A 21,880-nucleotide genomic window follows, 5' to 3' on the forward strand; every position below is an offset into this window, starting at 1 on the left:
TGGCCTCAAATGTGTCTGGGGTAGAAGGCAGATGCACTTCCTCCACCACCTGACATGGTGAGTCCAATTGCACCGGACTCAATGGACCCCCTTGCAGGACCAAAGTCGATGGTGCAGGCTCCAAAGTTTTCAGCACTGGGGACTCCTTCCTCGGACGCACCCATTGGCCTGTTCCGAGGGGGTGGGCCACGAAGTCAGGGAACAACTCCTCTCTTGTTTCCAGTGCCGCTTCTGCCCTGAGGAATGGGATTTGTGCTGAGTTGTCTCTGACTGTTTCTGCACCGCAGAGCCATCTCCGTTACCACTGCCAAGGCACTAAGCACCAATGCACTCCTGCCGATGCTGTTTGTGGTCTAAGTGCCGCCTCCATAAGGAGCTGCTTCAGTCTAAAGTCCTGCTCATTTTTCGTTATTGGGCTAAATACTTTGCAAATCCTGCACGTATCCACCTGATGCGTTTCCCCCAGACACTTTAAGCAAGCGTCATGGGGGTTTGCACATTGACATAGGCTTTTTGCAGGGTTTGAACCCCTGGGACTTAGGCATGCCCTGAGTCCCCAGGGAGAGCACAGTCGGGTTGGAGGGGAACTCCCCATTCCCAACAGCGAACTATTAACACTACACTAATTAATGACTAACTATACTAATTAAGGAAGACAAACACTAAAGTAGATAGAAGCTAGGGAAACTTGGAGAGCTTGCTGAGCAAGATACCACAGTTCCAACGACTGACACTGGTGGTAAGAAGGAACTGAGGAGGTGCCAGTTCGGCAGGATCATATATAGTGCACTATGGAGGCACCACTCCAGGGGACTCCACAGCCAACCCGACGGGTGCTGCTAGGGGAAAAACTTTCCCATGACTGTGCACGGGGCGTGCACGCACCTAACTGGAATCGATATGAGCAATCACTTGAAGAAGAACAAACAGTTCCAACTTTTAGATACCACAAAAACGAGACTGCTTGATTCTGGATCACGCACGGCTTGTACTAACTACAAATTCATTTACTGTCAGACATACTTGACAGAAAATTCCCATTGCACTAGTAGCATGCTGAAGACATAACTCCCCACTCCTACATCATAAAAACAACAACAGATGGAAGTTCTAAAAAATGCTCCTTTACCCATAACCACCATTTGCCTTATATACTTAAAATCAGCTATTGAAATTCTACAGCGGATTTTTCTAGTATCTGGCCGTGTGTGCCCCCCTGCATCTGAATCAGAATGGGATCTCAGCACTGGAATAGTGTCAACCACAGACTTTGAGTCCATCCATGACAGTAAACTTACTTTAATTCACACTTTGCAAGGTTAAGCAACACTAATCAGATCAGCTTAAGCATTTTTATTTCTGTATACTTCTCAACTCGGAGCAGTCATGGCCCAGCACACGTAGAGCAGAAAGTGCCACCTGAGCCAGCGATTCAGTTTGGAACAGCATTTTACTCTGATTCCAAACCACACATAGCTGAACAGTTCACAAATGCAACAGGGGGCTATTGGTACACAACAGTCTACAGTCCAAAGCCTTTGTTGTTCTTCTCCCTGTCCTCCAAAGAACAATTCAGTTGCTTGATTAATAAGAGAATCAGAGAGAAAAGTGGGTGTGGGATTCTTTTATGAACTTTTGCAACATATAAGTGCCGTTGAGTGTATTTAAATTTATAAAGGTCTATACATCTGTGATTAAAATCTTTTTGTGAAAAATAAATACAGTCACACCTGTGTAAAGAGGCATCCTAAATTAATTAGAATTTTTTTCTTCTTTAAGGAAGGTTTATGGGTCAATGGATTTTCACAGGACAGTTACAACAATACAAGATGTGTGTGTACTGGACACATTTTTGCCCTGCAATTATATTTAGATGCCTTATATGGTTTCTGATATTCGTTTACTATGCAACTAAATTAGGAATTTTTTAATTTGCGAAGGATTGAAAATTGCATAATGATGAACTTCACCTCATACTGCTGTGGGTCCATGACAAACAAAAGTTATTCCAAATTCAGTGGAAGCTCAGCTCATAGACATTTCCTCATCTGTACTCAGTCAACAGCCATCAGCAGGAGGGCACTGTGCTACCCAGGTCCCTGGCAGGTGGACAAAGCTAGCTCTTGCCTGCAGTCTAGTTTCTCATCGGTCATGCAACCTCATCACTAGTAATATTGCAAATAGGTTGGAAATTCACAAATGCAGATATTTCAATGTAATGCACACATTGTATGCACGTGCACATTATGATATACGCATTTTAATGTACAGTATGTATATGTATACATAGTACAACCTTCATAATCATTTCTAAAAAAGAGTATAACCGTGTTTTTTTAAGATGAACCCGGAGACTGCTTAGGTTAACACATTAGTCATTTTGCCTGAATGTGTCGCAAGGCTGCAAGATATAACATTTCTAATCATACTCTATATGGGTTTTTTCTTTAAATCCCTCTTTCCTTATCCAAACTATGATCCCTGACATTTCAATTCTACAAATTAAACTAAGTCCCAAGTGCATATAACTATAAGTTAGCTGCTCCCATTCCCTTCCCAGCCCCCAACACGCTCATTTAGTCGTTGCTCAAATTTACTGTTACGTTTGATGCAGGTAAAGCGTGGGGCCCTATTATACAAAAATTCATCATTACCGACAACAGATGGGCTAACTGAACCTTATGAGTCTTAACATTAATTCCTTTTAGATGTATTACATTCATCGGCAGTTAAAAAGGCTGGTGCATTTGGAACACTTCCTACTTCCATAACAAAGGATGTCTAGGTTTGTGTTCTTAAGAGTTTCTTGCACCTCACTCACACTTCAGCAAGCTTACTGTTCCCTACTGAAATAGTGATGGCAGACGCATCAGGATTCTGAGTGAGGCATAATAAAATGCAGGAAATGGAAAGACTAAAAAACAACAAATGCCCCCACCATTCTGAAAATCACAAAAATAATATACCTGGATTTTTTTAACCCCCCCTGTTGTGCAGGATCTTGTACAACAGACAGAGTTCCTAAGGCATGCAGTAACACAGCACAGCATCAACATACAAGAGCTGAATGGAAATAAAATGTTTATTCTCTTAGAACTCTCCTATTCTTTCCCCTTTTCCTCGTTTACTTTGCCATTATTATTTTTATCAGTTTTGTACAACATTGATCTTAAACATGTTTAATATAATTAAATATTATTTATTTCTGGTAGTGCCCACTGCATGCAAGGCACTGAAGACACACAGAAAGGCATAGTGTCTGCCCAACAGAAGGCATACAGAGCCCCTGCCAAAGGAGTAAAAGGTGGATCCTGGAGTGGTGGAGGGAAGCGGAGGGGAGAGGATGGGGGGCACACAAACACAGAGCCCTTGCTATGGCAGAAAGGTAAAAAGGAGGGAGGACAGAGAACCCTTGGTTTGGCGGGAGGCAGGAATCAGGGTGCACACTGAGTCCCTGGCTTAGGGAGCAAGGGAGGAATGGAGGGCATGGGGAAGGGCAGACAGAATTGTTGGCACATGGGGAGAATGGAGGATCCTGATATGGGGGGTACATGCAGCTGATCTCTGGGGGTGAGTGTCTGGGCTGGGGGTTGCCCCGCTGGGTTCTGGGCTTAGGAGCTGCGGGTGTCTGGGCTGGGGGGATGCCCCATGGCTAGACTCAGGGGTGAAGGGCGGGTGTCTAAGACCAGAGGGGCAGAGTTTTCCCCCACGATATGCCCAGCCGGCACATGTGACACACCTAGACTGAGGCGCCCAGTAAAAGCATAACAGAGAAACAGGAACTGGATTGTCGTAGGGGTTTCTTTAACTCTCTACTCCTGGGGGAATCTTTATTGCTATCTGTATTGCTACAGACATACTTGCTGACAGATAGTTTGGGATAAATTACCAAAATAACTGAAACTGGCTTGATTATATTGTATTATTCTGACAAATATGCATAATTTTGCAGAACTGTAAAATATTGTGCACAGAATTTTTAATATTTTTGGCACAGAATTCCCCCAGGAGTAATGTGTGTACATGCACAATCACACACACACACATATTCTTAGTAAAAACTGATTTTGCAAAAGAAAAATAGAAGGGATGTTGCTATTACATTATCTTCAGAACTCTTCAACTTCTTTAAAACAACTGTTTTCCTATGAATTCTTAATGGAAGCCTAAAGAACAACATTTTTAGTTCAATTCTGCATCAGGATACCAAGATGGCAATTTCTTTTTTATTATATTTAAGCTCTTCAGACTTTCTTTTTCCTGATTTATTAGAATATGATGTAGTAATACTGCATGCAGATGTGGTCGCCCCATCTCAAAAAAGATGTACTGGAATTGGAAAAGGTTTAGAAAAGGGCAACAAAAATTATTAGGGGTATGGTACGGCTTCCATATGAGGAGAGATTAATAAGACTGGGACTTTTCAGCTTGGAAAAGAGATGACTAAGGGGGATATGATAGAGGTCTATAAAATCATGACTGGTGTGGGGAAAGTAAATAAGGAAGTGTTATTTATTCCTTCTCATAACACAAGAAGTAGGGATCTCCACATGAAATTAATAGGCAGCAGGTTAAAAACAAACAAAAGGAAGTATTTTTTCACACAACGCACAGCCAACCTGTGGAACTCCTTGCCAGAGGATGTTGTGAAGGCCAAGACTATAGCAGGGTTCAAAAAAGAACTAGATAAGTTCATGGAGGACAGGTCCCTCAAGGGCTATTAACCAGGATGGGTATCGATGTTGTCTCTAGCCTTTGTCTACCAGAAGCTGGAAATGGACGACGGGCAGGGCTGGCTCCAGGGTTTTGGCCACCCCAAGCAGCCAAAACAAAACAAAAACAAAACAAAAAAAGCCGTGATCGCGATCTGCAGCGGCAATTCGGCGGGAGGTCCTTCACTCCCAAGTGGAGTGAGGGACCGTCTGCCGAATTGCCGCTGAATACCTGGACCTGCCGCCCCTCTCCTGAGCGGCCACTCCAAGCACCTGCTTGAGAAGCTGGTGCCTGGAGCCGGCCCTGACGACGGGGGATGGATCACTTGATGATTACCTGTTCTGTTCATTCCATCTGAGGCACCTGGCATTGGCCACAGTCGGAAGACAGGATACGGGGCTAGATGGACCTTTGGTCTGACCCAGTATGGCCATTCTTATGTTCTTAGTAATGAGAATCTCCTATATTACACTGTAGCTTTTCTGTACCAATTTTACTAGTACAAAAGGCCATATTAGTTAGTCTACAAATGCAGTATTTCAAAAAGGAGGTAATTAAATGCAGTATTTCAAAAAGGATCTAATTAAATCAACTAGAAGCAAAACTAATAATACAAAGTAATAATTATAAAATTACAATTCCTTTGGGCTAGGAAACAAAATCCATTACAAAATTGCAGAAGGTATTGCAATATGCTTTTGTAGACACTTTATTATGATTAGAAATGAAAAGCGTTCACTGACCTGGGGCCACTAAGAGTTGCAGTGTCTCTCACTGCCTGCGCTGTTTCAGAAGCAAAATCAAGGGCACCAGCCATTGGTTTGGTTACTGTGCCAACCAGCCCTTTCCCAAGGCCTGATATGAAACCACTGACTCCTCCTTCAGTTTTGACACCTTCTACTGTTGAGGTTATTACACTTGTTAATCCACCAATGATTCCTAGCAAAGACAACAAAGACTGTAAGTGGACCAACTGCTTTGCACTAAAAATAAAACGACAGGATGTTATTACAGCTGACAATGTTAAATGATTTACTTTTTTGAAAGTTCTTGATAGTGGGAAAGCATGCTACTCACTTAATGCAGCACATGAAAAGTCTGAATGGGTTTTTTTTTATTAATCTTATATTTGTATAGGGCAATTTATCCTGAAGCTATACATACACAGAAGTATTTTGTCTACTGCTGAAGTGAAGCCACCTCCAACAGTGTGACAAGGATTTAACAGAACACAAAATATTACACAACAGCTTAGGACAGGAAATAAAAAAAATACTGTGTTCAGTTGGAAATACAAAGAGAAATTTAAGCAGGCGAAGTGGAATTTTGACCAGGACACTGGGGATAGGCATCTCATTCTTGCAAAATGTTAATGTCCATGAGAACTTCAGGGCCCAACAAGGGGTTAGGAACTTAAAAGGCAGATCCTCAGCTGGTATCAACTGACCTAGCTCCATAGACTTCTTTGACTGCCCTACAGATTTTACATCACAGCCAAAAGACAGTAAACATTGTGATGTTGGTAGTACAAACAGTATTGTTGGTACATAAGTTCTGGAGTCGAGAAGCATATAGCATATGCTATGTTCATTTGGGTAACTTTGAGATACAGTGGAGTATTTGGGAAAAATACAGTTCAACAGACAGAATTTAACAGTCAGCTGCTTCTTTGAAGAAATGGAAATTGGAAACATTAAAAAAACAAAAAACAAACAAAAAGGATTCAAGTCAAAGAAGCTAATCAGCTAATGAATGTTTCTAACTGACTCTTCATTAAACAATCATATTTCAGATTTCACATGTTGCTAACAACATAATTTATCCCTGATTTGAGAACACACCTAATGTTCTGTACCTGAAATAATCAAAATGCTTTGCATTCAAAGGGAAGTCTAATGTGATCCATTTAGAACTTCACTGCTATCTTTCTCATAGAAATTTTTTTATTCCTGCACTTAAGTGAACCACAAGAGTTAGATATGGAAACAACTTACAGAAACGAACCTTTTCCGTTTTTGGGCCATCATCTATCTCAAGTGATGGGGCTTCAACTACCTAGAAAACTATTTCAGTCTAATACAGAGACTGAATAAACAAATACCCCTAATTTTACATTTCTTAAGTACAAGACTTTTTGATAATCATACAGACTGCATTTGAAATTGCACCAGGTTAACTAAAGGCACAATTTTAAACAAATTTAATGAAACTGATACAAAATACACTGTGAATATTCAAATGATTTAAACCTGGCTTATATCGATTTAGCTTAATTCAGCAGAGAATCGACAAGCTAAATTGCCATAATTGTCTTCAATCAAATTAAGAGTGTCCACACTGTCTTTTGCACCAGTTTAAATAAACTGTTTTTTTTTTTTTTTTTTTTTAAGATAGCTGAAAGTTAAACAGGTGCAACTTTGAATACAGACAGGCTAAGGGCCGGATTGTGCAAGAAAACTGGAATCTGTGGGAACTGAGTGAAAGCAGGGGAAGCTAAGCGCGATACACTTATTCATTCATTTGTACCACTGGCTGAATATTATCTTATTATTTGTCACTTACAAAGTGATTGTAAGCATATTTATGAACCTATATGGAAATTAGAAATTTTGGCTGATCTCTTTCCTAAATTTAGTTTTGATATCCAACAGTACACTTCAATAGGACCTATTCTCAAATCTAGGTGCCTTGGCCAAAATTAAAAACACAATTAAATTAAAAGGAAAGCCAGCAATTGCTCCATTACCTTAAGCCACTTGTAACCAACCAGTGTGGAGTGGCTTAAATTGAACTGCATTGTTTTTCTGAATCCTATCACTTTGAAACCACAGTGACAGAGATAACAAAGGAACCGTTATTACAATAGTATAATCTATTGATGCACAAATTACCATGAGCAAGTCCATGGATCCCAGCTATGAGATGTTCTCCACTGGTTGCGCCATGGTATCGAATATACTCTCGTTCAGTTTGATGTCGATTATCCATCGTCTTTCCCAAACCATCTGATAAAGTCCCAGCAAACTACAGTAAGAGAAACAATGGGAAATTAAAAAAAAAAAAAAAAAAACAGAATTCTAAATTATCGAGATTTGTTGAAACTAGCGGTGTTTAATTTTTAAACACTGATTTATGCAATTCTCCTTTTTATTGCTTTACTTTAAATATTACTATAGTGCTAAAGACCAGAATATGTGCCGTTCTCAATATCTGCATGTCACACTTACATGGCAGCATGAAAAGAGAATTTTTGGTTGTTTGAAGATATGCATCTACAGTCTAATTCCATAACCACTATGTCTTATATTCAGAAAGGCCTTGTCTGCATTAGTATTTTCCTTAAGATTGCCCCACAGTTATCATTCCACTGGAAGTAGCACCAGTGTAAGGCCAGCCACTTGTATCTTGCAGTGTTATTTAGCCCACGTTGGTTAAAACATCATTGGCTATTCCACACCAGAGTTTCACTCATTGCAACCATCAGTGGATCTGCACCAATGGCAGCACAATGGTGGGAAGTTTTAAGAAAAGTGTTACTCTAATGGCCTGGAATTAGAGGAAATTTTTTAAGTAGTACAATTGTAATTTGCATCAACTATGCAAATTTCTACAAATGATATTTGATTTTGTTAGGTGTTTCAGTGTCTTGACACTTTTAAAAAAATAAATATTTGCAGAAGTCATCCAGTTTCTCCCCTTTGGAATGCTAAATGATTTAGGGTCGAATCTTGCTCGTGTCAAAGTCAACAGAGTTTTGCCATTGACTTCAGCAGCACGGTTGAATCCGATGGCTATGTTTACACTACTTTTTTACTTAGGCAGCAAAATAGGTCAACCTATTTTCCCCCCGCCAAATGTACTAACTCAACTTGGCTTTATATATACTGAGCTGTATAGCATATAAAGTAAATTAGTCATTTCAATCAAAAAACAAACATTCAACAATACATAGCCAATTTATATTCTGATCAAATGAAGTTAAAGTATGTTTGCTGGCACGAATCAGGAGAGGATCTTATTGATAAACATGAACTCTCACTGTAGATGTTTTATCAGAAAAGGATTGAGAAAGAACATTTACCTGTGTTCTATCATTATGCAATTTGAAAAGTTCTAGAGTGACAGTAAATAAGAAATCACATCTATGCCTAACTATAGTAGTCAAGTGAACAAACGAAACAAATGAAAACTGCTAAATATAATTAACTGTCTAGTGAAACCTCTCCCAAAACAAGTAGTTAAATGCCAGTGACCCTAGTTTAACCTTTCAGAAAACTCACTGGAATGTTATTTAGACATACAGCTATCCTTTTGCAGAGATATGTGAAAACCTTCAAGGCAAACATTCCCAGAAATATGCTTGTACTAGTGTACTTTACATTTTGTAGCAAGTTAAGAAGCTATTTAAATACATTTCAGTAACGGGGTTTTAAAGTGGATCTATTTTACAGCTGGTGGGGTAGCAATGCCATGTTTAGGGAAAAGTGCAGGATGATCCAGAGGTAGATGGCTATGTTGACAGACGAGTACTACAGCACAGGACAAAGATTTGAACTAATGTAAGGGAAATCTCAATGGACTGTAATGAAGGCATGTGCAGAACCATTATAAAAGTATTGGCCTCTTTCCTAATCATATATCTTTTATGATATAGATGAAGGATTAAGACATATCTAATCCGAGCAGGAGTTATGAGAACACTGGCCATTACTGAATGAAGATACTGAAAAAACACCAGCTAGAGTGAAGGGTAGGTCAGTCCCAGTGCTCCATTAATTCTTTAGCCACTTCGATAAGATCACATCCCAAAGTTAAGCTAAACACAAAACAAAACAACCCAGCACCCTTACCTCTAACTGAGAACAGTTATCAGTAGTGAAAAGGATGCCTAGCAGGACTCTGGCATTCACAGAGCAGCTGCAGATGGTGTAGCACCACTTCTGGGCCAGAGAAATGAGCCCTGGCTGGTGGGACTGCATCATAATGCAGGCTTGGGATAACGAGCAGTGCCTGCAGAACTTTCGGATGAGCAAGGCCATATTCCTGGATCTGTGCGCAGAGCAAACCCCTGCCTTCCAGTGCAGGGACCCCAAAATGAGAGCTGCACTGACAGTGGAGACGAGCATGGTGATCACTGCGTGGAAACGTGCAACGCCGGACTAGCACCAGTCAGTGGGAAATCATTTTGGAAATTCAGTGGGGGAACACGGTCATGCAAGTGTGCAGGGCCATTAATCATGTCCTGCAACGCAGGACTGACCCTCTGGGCACTGTACAGGACATGGTGGATGGATTTGCAGCAATGGGTTCCCGAACTGCACTGGAGTGATAGCACACACATCCTTATTTTGGCACCAGATCACCTGGCCACAGAGTACATCAACAGAAAGGGAGACTTTTCTATGGTTATGCAAGCATTGGTGAATCACCGACATCAGTGCTGGCTGGTCAGTGAAGGTGCATGACGCATGCATCTGTAAGAACACAAGAGTGTTCAAAAAGCTACAAGCTGGGACTTTCCCTCCTGACCGGCAGATTACCATTGGTGATGTTGGAATGCCAATAATGATCATGGGGGACCCAGCCTATCCCTTGCTCATGAAGCCATATGCTGGCCACCCTGACAGCACCAAGGAAAGATTCAGTTACCAGATCGGCAGATGCAGAATGACAGTTGTTTGTGCTTTTGGTCTGTAGCTGTGCTTGCACAGCCTCTTCTCCCCAAAGGCCCAGGAGATCCAATATCTCAGGTCTACTCCAAGCTGGAGTGCAAATGGAGCATGGAGCCGGCATGGTCAGCTGGGCAGTTGCACACAACAATGGAGAGCTGTTAGGTGTGCTTGACGAACTGGACAATCAGGACAAGGTATTTCAAAAATTTGCGGGGCTTTAAAGAGGAAGGAGGCCTGGTAGTCTCCGTGATCCCTGGGCACCGGAGTTCACAATTGTGACCAGAGCAGTCAGCGTCAGGCATTGTGGGACAGCAGCTGGACAACTGTTAAGGTGGACATAAGTAAGGCAGTGCCTGCATTTGTGCTGCATCGACCTCAGTACACCCATCACGGCTCAACCCCATTCAGGGAGGCGGTGTTACTGCATCGCTGTAACGGGGCACTTACATCGGTGGGAGACAAATTTAAGAATAGACACATGTACATCTAGGTTGACACAAGGCAGCTAGTCAACCTTACTTGTAGCGAAGACCAGGCCTTTGTAAAATGCCTAGAGATGCTTCATGAAACCTTGCACTGATGAGGAGAAACAAGAGAGCCTAAAAATTCTTTCTTGAATAGTTTAGAATTCTCATCTGTCCCCTGCATGTGACATGAATGGTGCTCTGCCAGTGTAACAAGATTCTAGGTTTGAATTCCCTCATTGGTAATTCTTTCATGGAAATTTCCTTTGATACCTTTGCTCCATCCTATAACTCAGAAAGGTAGTAACTTCAACACCCTGTTGTGTCTTAGACACAGAAAACTCATGTGGATCAAAGTGTGTACGTATTAGAAAAAATAATCTTACATATCCTTAATTTATAAAATCAGACCCTAGTCTACATGCCCTTGCCACAAAAGCCATCTATACAAGAATAAACCTAATGTAAGGATTATTCATTGTAACGTCTTCAGGATTGGGCTTTTGCACAGATGCAAATACAGTACAACAATCCTCATTTAGATTAACATTTTCATGTTATAACAAGATCATTTAGAATAGCTAGATATTCCAATATTATCTACTGACTATATTAAAAAGGAAATCTGTACCAAGTTTAGCAGAGAAGTGAAAGTATAACAATATTAAAATCACATGTTGATCGATGACAAAGATGTCAAAAGTTTATTCTTTTTCAAAAATGACCTTTCCTCAAGGTGTTTTGATCAGCAGCCATCAATGGGGGCAAGAGCATCAATTCCATGTCTCCCTCAGCCCCCCAATTCTAGTAATTAAATAGCATGTATGTATACATAATTTGCATAATATAAAAAGTGACCAAAGAGTATGTCATTATTTTGTAAATTGTAGTTTGGAAATATGCCTGAGATCCTTGTTATAATAAGGTAAAAACTCAAAATAAGAAACAAAATTTAGTTATATAATGTGTCTGACGCAATTTTTTCTTCTACTTACATCTGCAATGTTTTTAAAGGCTGTGCAATTTTTTGCTAGCTATATGATTACTGAGCGGTAGCTCCTCCTTTCCTGCTAAGAAATGCAAACTATTCAAAGCATCTTCCATTATCTCAACAAGCAGATTTTAATCATATGAATGAAAATTAAATCCCATGACTGTTCTTGTGACTTAACCATACAGACACAAAACAGAGCGCACAGTTCATTGGCTGAATTATTTTTAACCCCTTTCTGAACTTAATGTAGATGCTATTTTGATTAGTCTAGAAATACAAATTGAATTGAAACTATCCCATAACCAGGTGTTGTTCTCTCTAGAGGGTAATAGTTTTTACAGGGATTAGAAGAGTTACCATAAGGATTAAAGGCTCACACATGAAATGTGTATTTAGGTGGGAGCAGGCAGATTTTCTGCTGGCTCTAGATTTTCAGCCCACACCGAAAAAAGTGCCATGTCCTGAAACAGTTGTCAAGAACTGACCTCGAATGCCAAATTAGTTAGCTTGGTTGTGATGGTTGGTGCCAGCCAATGTGAATTGGACAAATTATAAATTATTATTAATGAAATGACTGGGCTTTCATAACAGCTGTCTGGGGAAAGTTTTTTGCCCAGTTCAGACTGGGCAGCACAACAATCAAATTTTCCTGAATAAATAAGGCTTGTGTGTTCTCTCCTCACATTTTCCTCCTCTGATGAAAGGAGTCCACCATCTGTGTTAGTCAATCGCAATTCCTGTTTTAATGCCTCCATATGAGAATTGTTTTCTTAGTAAAGCCGAAAGAGGAAACATTCATAAATGTACCGGTTAAAAGTTCATCTCGTCATCACATGGCAATTTTAATACTCTGTCCATGACGAAGGAAAAAAACAAGGTTAAACAGGGACACTTTGGTTTGCGTGTTGTAGCAAATAGCACCAAGTGCCCAAAGACAGACATTTGTTTCATAGTTAGACCATAAGGATTTTAATGGACTAAAATGTTTTTTCCCTGATGTCCTGGCTCAAGTGATGTAATCCAAATTCTTCACCAGATTTTAACCACAAAACACTAAATTTTAATGTTGAATGCCTTTACCAGTATTTGCTTGATTGTATTATTTAACCATGTTACAATCCACAAGAGGTTACTGGAAAAGAATAGGTTATCACAGAAAAGACGTGGTAGGCATCCATTTTCCCTAGTGAAGAAATAGATGGCACCTTCCTATTTTTGGTAATACCTATCTTTTGGGGCTTTTATACAGCATCCATCACCATGTTATTTGAGCACTTAAGTGGATGGGCCACCAAAAACTGTTGTAAACTGACAGCTAATCTATGTAAAATGAGTTGACAATGTCAGTCCAGTTCCCAGTGTCTCTAGGCCACAATGATTCAGAGGTGCCATGGACTAGCTGAGTATGGAAGCTGAATGCCCATTTTCACTAGCACACAGAGTTGAGGGCACATGAGTAGTGCAGTACCATTGTTCAAGATGCATTCAGTTCTCCAGATATATAGAGGACTTGGATTTTCATATCTGCCAATCCAACACCCTCTCTTATGACTACATTCCCCAATGTCTTTTGGCAGGTAGGGTGCCAAAATGATCTGCAACAGCAGTGTCACCACTTACACAAACACCAGCATATATTATTTGTGGTATGCATTTCCAGTTACCTGTTCTTTTCCACTGGCATGTAAATTTCCTTGATATGTTTTGTAAGAACAAATGTATGGGAAAACAAAGTGAATATTTAGATACGGCACAAAATGTATTTCTCTACTAAAGATATCTTAAGGCATGTCTACACCAACAGTTCATGGCAAGATGGGGTGTAAATCTACCCCATGCTAACCTGCTGCACACTTACTGTGGACTCCGCTGCCAAGCACTAATGGTTCCCTAGTGTGCTGTGATCTACTTAGCACACTAAGGAAGTGTTTTGTCTGCAGGGCTCACACGGACAGTTAGTGTGCAGCAGGCTAGTGCAGGGTGAATTCCAACCTCAACTTGCCACAAGCTAAGTGCTTGTGTAGAAAAAAACTAAAGCTTTGAAAACTATTTCAGTTTATGGGGAGGAGAGAAAAGTCTTCAAATAAGGTTCTGCTTGTGGCAGGGTTGCCCGGGAAGGGGGGCAATTTGCCCCAGGCCCTACAGTATAGTATTCTATAGTATTGCAACTTGTTTTTATGGAAGGGGCCCCCGAAATTGCTTTGACCCAGGCCCCCTGAATCCTCTGGGCGGCCCTGGCTTGTGGGTGGGACTGATGGGGTGTAATGGATTGGGTGTGGCAAATATTAACAATCTGAGTGAAGAAGAGTAAACCAGAGAACTGTACTCCTTTATTTTGAAGCATAGCAAACTGTTCTTATGACCACAGTATTCTTAATATGAACTGAAACATTTCATAGTGAAAGTGGTGCCCATCTTTTCAACCTGCACATCACAATAGCCATGCTACAGTAGAATTGTAACCCAGCCAGGAGATTCGGTGACAGCAGAGTCAAACCCAAACTTATCCATTGCCTTCACTAGGAAAAAAGTGTGTTGTTCGCTCGAGTTAGCTAAATCCTAGTGAAGACAAGGCAGTTTGTCGTTTTCGTTTGAGTTAAAGCCTAAACTTCCTCATAGGCTTTTACAGGACCAGCTAACTTGTGTGAAACCTACCAACTGCCTTGTCTTCAGTAGGATTTTACCTCAAGTTAGCAACACTCCTCTTTTTTTGCAATGAAGATAAGGCCTTAATTACAAAATGCTTAGGAGGTGTAGTGTAGACCTAACCATGTCCATAACTTGATTAATATCTTTACAGTCCAGGTGATTAATTTGGTTATATGGACACCATGAGCCAATGAGATCCCCTGGTTCTCATGGATGTAGGGTAGATAAGGCCTAATAACAAAATGAAATAAGGTCAGGCCCACAGGTACTTTTAACACCTTTTCCCTCCAACCTTCTCCCATACAACCCCCAAATACCCAACTCTGAAATGGTTTTCAACTGTGTCTCAGGTAACATGGTTGTGCCTACCCCATGAGCAAAAAAACCCAACAAAAACCAAAAAGATTTCCAATAAACCACACTATGCCCCATCCACTCAGACCAGTACAACCATGTTACCTGAAATGTTTTTTTAGAACAGCTCTTGAAAATCATTTCAGCACCAGAGAATTTTTCTGAGTAGACGGAAGCCCACAAGAAATTCACCCACATTTGTGCCTGGCTTAAGAAGAGTATTGCAAAGGGAAATCCAAGGAAGTCCACACAAAAAGAAAACTTGGGTGTTTCACTTTTTGATGCCTCCTCCTTTTAAAAGTGATGGTATCTGGCTCTTCCCTTGTGAAATAGCAGTCACAATATAATTCATGGCTTATTGCACTGTTTATCTAGTCATGCAGAAAACAGCCTACAGCTAAACAACAATGGCAACAAAAGCATGATTCCACCCATACCCCCTTATTTTCCTCAATGAGGTGTTAACTTCAAAACCTAGTTTAGACCATTTAAATGCTAATGTTACTAAGTATGGAAATCTAAGGAATAAATAAACATGCAGCTTGAATCAAGGCACTTCTTAGAACAAAACCTAATCTCTTCCATCCTTAAATTTTCCAGAATAAGTTCTTTGCCTACACCTTATCAAAAGGGAAGTATTACTCTGGCCTTTTATCCTGGATATGTTCTTTATATTTCCCAAACTTCCCTTTTGCTACAGTGACTTGTAACAGGGCACCTCAACTCCTGCTCAGAGTGGTCACATTCCTTCTTTAGCGACTAATAATTAACAGGCATGCTGTTGAATGAAGAAGGCTGCACCTTACCACTAGACTCAAAATGCCTAGCTTCTCCTAGATCTAAGAACTGGAAGCCTAAATCCAGATAAAGCTTGGATCTCCCAGATCGCTAATTAGATGTCATAGAATCGTAGAACTGGAAGGGACCTCAAGAGGTCATCTAGTCCAGTCCCCTGCACTCAAGACAGGACTAAGTATTATCTCTAGACCATCCCTGACAGGTAATTGTCTAACCTGATCTTAAAAATCTCCAATGACGGAGATTCTACAACCTCTGTAGGCAATTTAGGGCTAGTCTACCCTGGCAACACTAAAGTGCTGCCACGGCAGAGCTTTAACGTGCCTTGTGTGGTCGTGGCGCAGTGCTGGGAGAGAGCTCTCCCAATACTCTAAGAAACCCATCTCCACGAGGGGCGTAGCTCCCAGCGCCGGGGCACAGTTTACACTGGTGCTTTACAGTGCTGCAACTTGCTGCATTCAGGGGGGTGTTTTTTCACACCCCCTGAGCAAGAAAGTTGCAGCACTGTTAATTGCCAGTGTAGACAAGCCCTTATTCCAGTGCATAACTACCGTGACAGTTAGGAAGTTTTTCCTAACGTCCAACCTAAACCTCCCTTGCTACAATTTAAGCCCATTGCTTTTTGTCAGATCCTCAGGCCTTGGCTACATTCGCCGATTCACAGCGCGAGTGTAGTCGCGCCGCCAGCGCTGTGAGAACTCTCTCGCAGCGCTGTGAGAACTCCACCTCTCCGAGGGGAATAGCTTGCAGCGCTGCACTCGCTGCGCTCGGGGGTGGGGGGTGTTTTTTCACACCCCTGAGCACAGCAAGTTCAGCGCTGTGAATTGCCAGTGTAGCCAAGGCCTCAGAGGTTAATGAGAATGATTTTTCTACCTCCTGGTTGTAACAACCAGTTATGCACTAAAAACTTATGTCCCGTCCACAGTCTTATCTTCTCCAGACTAAACAAAATCAATTTCCTCATAGGTCATGTTTTCTAGATCTTTAATCATTTTTCTTGCTTTCCTCTGGACTTGCTCCAATTTGTCCACATCTTTCCTGAAATGTGGTGCCCAGAACTGGACACAATACTCCAGATGAGTACAGCGGAGTATAGCGTAGACTAGAGAACAGCAGAAGAATTACTTTTCATGTCTTGGTTACAACACTCCTGCTAATACATCCCAAAATGAGGTTTGGATTTTTTTGCAACAGTGTTACACTGTTAACTCATATTTAACTTGCAAAATCCACTGCAACCTCCAGATCCCTTTCGGCAGTACTCCTTCGTAGGTAATCATTTCCCATTTTGTATGTGTGCAACTCATTGTTCCTTCCCAAGTGGAGTCCTTTGCATTTGTCCTTATTGAATTTCATCCTATTTACTTCAGACCATTTCTCCAGTTTGTCCAGATCATTTGGAATTTAAACTCTGTCCTCCAAAGCACTTGCAACCTCTCCCAGCTTGGTATCATCCGCTAACTTTATAAGTGGACCCCATATGCCATTATCTAAATCACTGATGAAGATATTGAACAAAAATGGATCCACGGACATCATTCAAATGACTGAAAAAAATGTTTATGCATATTTGAGAATATAACATCTGATTCTTTGCCTTGTTCCCCATGCCTGGACAGAAGCAGCATGAATTAAATGTTTTGGAAGCTCTACAAAAAAACCCCACAACTCTCACACATTCTTCCTCCCAATTGTCACCTGCGTTCTTTGATCTTCCTTCCAAATGGACTATACCTTCCAATTCCCTTCTCCATGAATGGGCAATGAACTTCTCTCTGATCCTCCACTACAGAGACTGTTGAGCCCAGATTCTGATCTCACTTACAATGTCATAAACAAATGAAGTGATTCACTGAAATCAATGGAGTTACATTGGTAAAGTGGTGTGAAAACAGTATTTGGCCCATGATTCCTCACCAGCTCTCTCTGACATGAGGCCTCTTCCCTGAGGACAGCAGAGAAATAGGGTGCGCTCTTAAACTCAAGTTTGATAAGTCAAGTTAACATACTCCCTCCCCCCCCCCCCAGTGAAGACTAGGTCGGTATCCCATGAATCGTGTCTTAAAACCTTCTTTGAGTTTAGCAATCAGTTAATTAATATCTCTAAAAACTAAACTGTTCTGCATTTTCCTTTACCAGCTGAAATCAGTATCTAACTTGCTGTAATCTGACTGTCCACTTTGGAGATTTTAAATCAGTGGCTTGCACACTTCCCTTTGAATCATATTCAATGTTAGTTAGCACTATGCTGCCAGAGATGCCATCTTTTAGATGAAACATGTAAAAACTCTGAGCACTTGTGATCACTAAAGATTTCATGGTATTTTTTGCAAGACTAGGTGTGTGTTGGCCGCTGTGTCCTAGCCAAATTCCCATTTGGGTAATTACACTATCTATCTACATTTTCTAGAGTTTCACGTAGAGTATTAGTACTTTCCTATCTTAAATGTATGCAGTGTTGCTGTGCATTGTTAAATATATTTAGCTGTATAATTTGTGACAGGTTTCAGAGTGGTATCCGTGTTAGTCAGCATCAGCAAAAACGAGGAGTCCTTGTGGCACCATGCATCTCATGAAGTGGGTTTTAGCCCACGAAAGTTTATGTCCAAAAAAATGTTAGTCTCTAAGGTGCCACAAGGACTCGTTGTTGTTTTTGTATAATTTGTAAATTTCTTCAGGATTTTTTGGGAAGAAAGGCACTATTCTTATTTAAGACATTAACTAAGTTATCCCACAGAAACGATGCATCCAGAGCAACTCCAGTCCTGTAAAAATCAAAATCATACACAGTTTCTTTGCAAATCAAAGCTCATGCCAAATAATAAACTTCTCTGACACAGAAGAAACTGCAAAGCAAATGAAAATGGAGTTAAGCCCAAATTTCTGTACTGACTGTTCCCACTAATCAGACTGTGTGAGGCATTCAGCACAGGAATCAGTTTTAACTAACTTTTAAAAATGTCTTTTTATCCTCTGTAAATCCTTTTGGTACTTCCCGGTCCACTGAAGATGTCACAAACAGACATCACATACCTAAAACTCATTGTAATCCACCCACTGAAATGTTACAGAATAATACATTCAGGGGTATCCTTTAGCAAACCAAGACATGACAAGATGGATTTTGGGGGAGGGGAGGGAGGGAATTAAATAAAGGTCAGTTATAACTTATTCTTTGTGAATACTCCCTCACCTTCAACACGCACATAGATCCCAGCTGGTGAGAACATTTCATATGGCTACACTACGGGGCTTTTAGTGAGACACCTGTGCCGCTACAACCATGCCGCTAAAAGCCACGCAGTATAGCTGCTGTTTGTCGGCGGGAGAAAGCTCTCCTGCTGACAAAAAACTTCCACCCTCCATAAGTGCAGCGGCTTTGTCAGCACGAGAGCGCTCCTGCCGACAAAGCGCTGTTCACACTGGTGCTTGTCATCGGTAAAACTTTTGTCATTCTGAGGTGTGTTTTTTTTTTTTTTAAACACCCCTGAACGACAGAAGTTTTGCCAACGAAGTGCCAGTGTAGACAAAGCCTCAGCGTAACTCACTTTTAAAATTTGTTTTGCAGTGCATCTTTGAAAGACATTAGGTTCTCCCATCATGTTTGGCAACAAATACTGTTATATAAATCAAAACTTAAACCCGAGATGTGGAAAATTCTTGGTTTTCGCTAGGCTTTGTCCACTGCTTTGGTAAAAGCCAGCCTGGGCAGGGATTTCTTTCGCAAAAAATACAATACAGAGTATCTGATACTGACTAGCTTCCCAGCCAATCTAGATCAATATTTTATCATTTTTTTTAAATTAATCCTTATCCACACTTGCTACAGATACTATGTTAGAAACAACTGTGTTTAAGCTAGGTGCTATTATTAAAAACATGATGTTCCAAGCCTAGTGAGGATATGGCAAATCCAAAGCAGTCTTGCAACCAAGAGGACTTACAGGCTCCCCAACACTGTATGTTGTTGGTCATGCAGAATGCTCTAAATTGCTGCCCTCGCAACTTTCTCTTCTCAAACTCTTATCACCACCTCTGTGATGTTCAGAATTTTGTCTCAAATTTAAAAAGTAGAGTCTTAAGGACTAGAAGGGAGAGAACTTATAAGCATGCAAATTCAATGACAGGCAGGAATAATTTAAGTGCCAACTGAACAGAGTTAGGAGTTGGAAAAATCTACTGTGAACTAAGTCTCTCATGTGATCGCTGACTCCCTCACACTTCTGGATTTTGCAACAGGAAAATCCCAGATCACGATGTCTGGAGAGTCATTCTGACATCACAACAGCAAATCCTAAACAGAATCCTTTGTATCTAGATTCAGTGGGACAGCTGTTCATTACAGGAAGCAAGGCCTCCATGAGCAGGGATAGGAAAGCCATGAACGGCACAGTTAGTATTAAGATTTCCAGAGCTTTCGTCAAATGCACCCATCCCTTATCACAGAAGCAAAGAAGGCTGTCCTAAGCACGAATGCAGGGTTTGAAAACGTTTTCTTTTTTCTGCTGCTATCTTAACATTTACTTCCTTTAAGTGTTATTGAGAAAGTTAAATCTCTCATCCACAGAAAGCTTGGGCTTGAAATGACCTAGTATCTCAGCTGTGTTTGTCATGGGAACCAAAGGTTCAAACGTGTGTGTGTATATATATTAAAAAAAAAATTGAGAAACTTAGAAAAGTGTTCCTGAGAAGTGTATTCTTTTGGCCTGTGTAGTACAAAATCTGATCAAATTATCCTTTATCATCGCCCAAATGTATCTTAAACTTCTTCCTACAAATGAGAAAAGTTTCTTTACCACTTTCATGAAAGCTACAGAACAGAAGACTAAAGAATTAGAAAAAAAGTATTATGAGTCATAGGCGCCGACTCCATGGGTGCTCTGGGGCTGGAACACCCACTGGGGGAAAATGGTGAGTGCCCATCCACTCCCTCCCCTACGTGGATCAGCGCTTCTCGCCTGCCGCGAACAGCTGTTCCGTGGCATGCAGGAGGCTGGGGGGGAAGGGCGGAGGAGCGAGGACGTGGTGTGCTCGGGGAAGGGGGCAGAACAGGGCAGGAAGTGAGGGGTGGGGGTGGGAAGAGGTGAAGGGAGGGAGGGGCCTGGGGTGGAGCCAGAGTCTAGCACCCCCCCAGCACTTTGAAAAGTCAGCACCTGTGCTATGAGTTTCCTGTTTGCAAGAACCATGTCCATAAGATTTGTATTTATAATATATACTGTACTAAAAAAGTGTCACATTAATAACACTTTGAACCAGTTTTTACAAGTTTACCATTGAATATATATGTTGTAATAATATTGTTTGGACAAGTCTCTAATAGTGATTAACGTAATTGATAATGCAATAGGTTTCAGCTAACAGAAGTCAATATGTTTTAGTCCCCTGAAGTTATTTGCCTTGTTTTTATCAAGCTATTTCCACAGTCAGTTCATTGAGCGTTTTTACTAGTCAGTTATAGGATTCACTACCCAAAAAAAAAAAAATCTACAGTTTAGTTGGTTAAATAAAGATTTTACACTAATTAAACCTCTCACATCGAAATGCAAAGAAATGCAAAGTAAAAGCATCATTTGTTTATTTCACTGTGTAGCTGTTCCCTAAACTTAAACACACTGCATGATCTTGTTTAATGAACAAGCACAATGACATGCACCAAGGACAGACTGTGTTAGTGAAAAGCAAGCAAACTCGGAGTTAACACTGGCAATCTATCCTCAACTCATGCTGTTGTACAAAGCTATTATAAGCACATACAACAAGGAAAATCATGCAGAGTTATGAGCTATATACATAACACGTAGGCACAATGAGTGAATTAAGAATATGTGGCCAATCCTTTACTATAGATTTCCTTGCTTTTGTTGTGGTGTCACCGGTTAATGTTTAATGCATTTCTGTGTCTCTTGTTAAAGCATAAAAACCCCTCTAATGGAAATGTACTAGAAATTACTCTCACAACAGACCAACCTCTTTACTGTGCAAATGCACATTTACCTAGCTTTTTAAAAAAATATGCATTGTTATTAGATGGATTGTATAAATAGTACATATTTAAAGAATTTTTAAAAAAAACATACATTATTTAACAGAAAGGCAAGAAGCCATTTTCCCCACTTATAAATACACATTTGTCAACCGTGTATTATCCTGGGCCTGAAATATGAATAATAAAAATACTTGTGGTCTTTGAAAACTTATTGCGTACATGTGGCAGGAGCGACTTCTCCAAATTAAAA

At 40.6% G+C, this 21,880-nt stretch overlaps 1 protein-coding gene across 6 annotated transcripts in view; it reads right to left on the minus strand.

Annotated features, from left to right (window-relative positions):
• Positions 1-21,880, minus strand: part of VPS13D (vacuolar protein sorting 13 homolog D) — a 184,441-nt gene that overhangs the window by 41,057 nt on the left and 121,504 nt on the right. For all 6 annotated transcript variants that reach the window (XM_054009135.1, XM_054009133.1, XM_054009132.1 and 3 more), the window contains 2 exons: positions 7,605-7,737; positions 5,457-5,652 (listed from right to left, as the gene is read on the minus strand). In XM_054009135.1, coding sequence (XP_053865110.1) covers positions 5,457-5,652; positions 7,605-7,737 — 329 coding nt within the window. The remainder of the gene's footprint in view (positions 1-5,456; positions 5,653-7,604; positions 7,738-21,880) is intronic.

Source organism: Malaclemys terrapin, chromosome 19 (genome assembly GCF_027887155.1).
Source record: "Malaclemys terrapin pileata isolate rMalTer1 chromosome 19, rMalTer1.hap1, whole genome shotgun sequence".
NCBI classification, from domain to species: domain Eukaryota; kingdom Metazoa; phylum Chordata; order Testudines; family Emydidae; genus Malaclemys; species Malaclemys terrapin.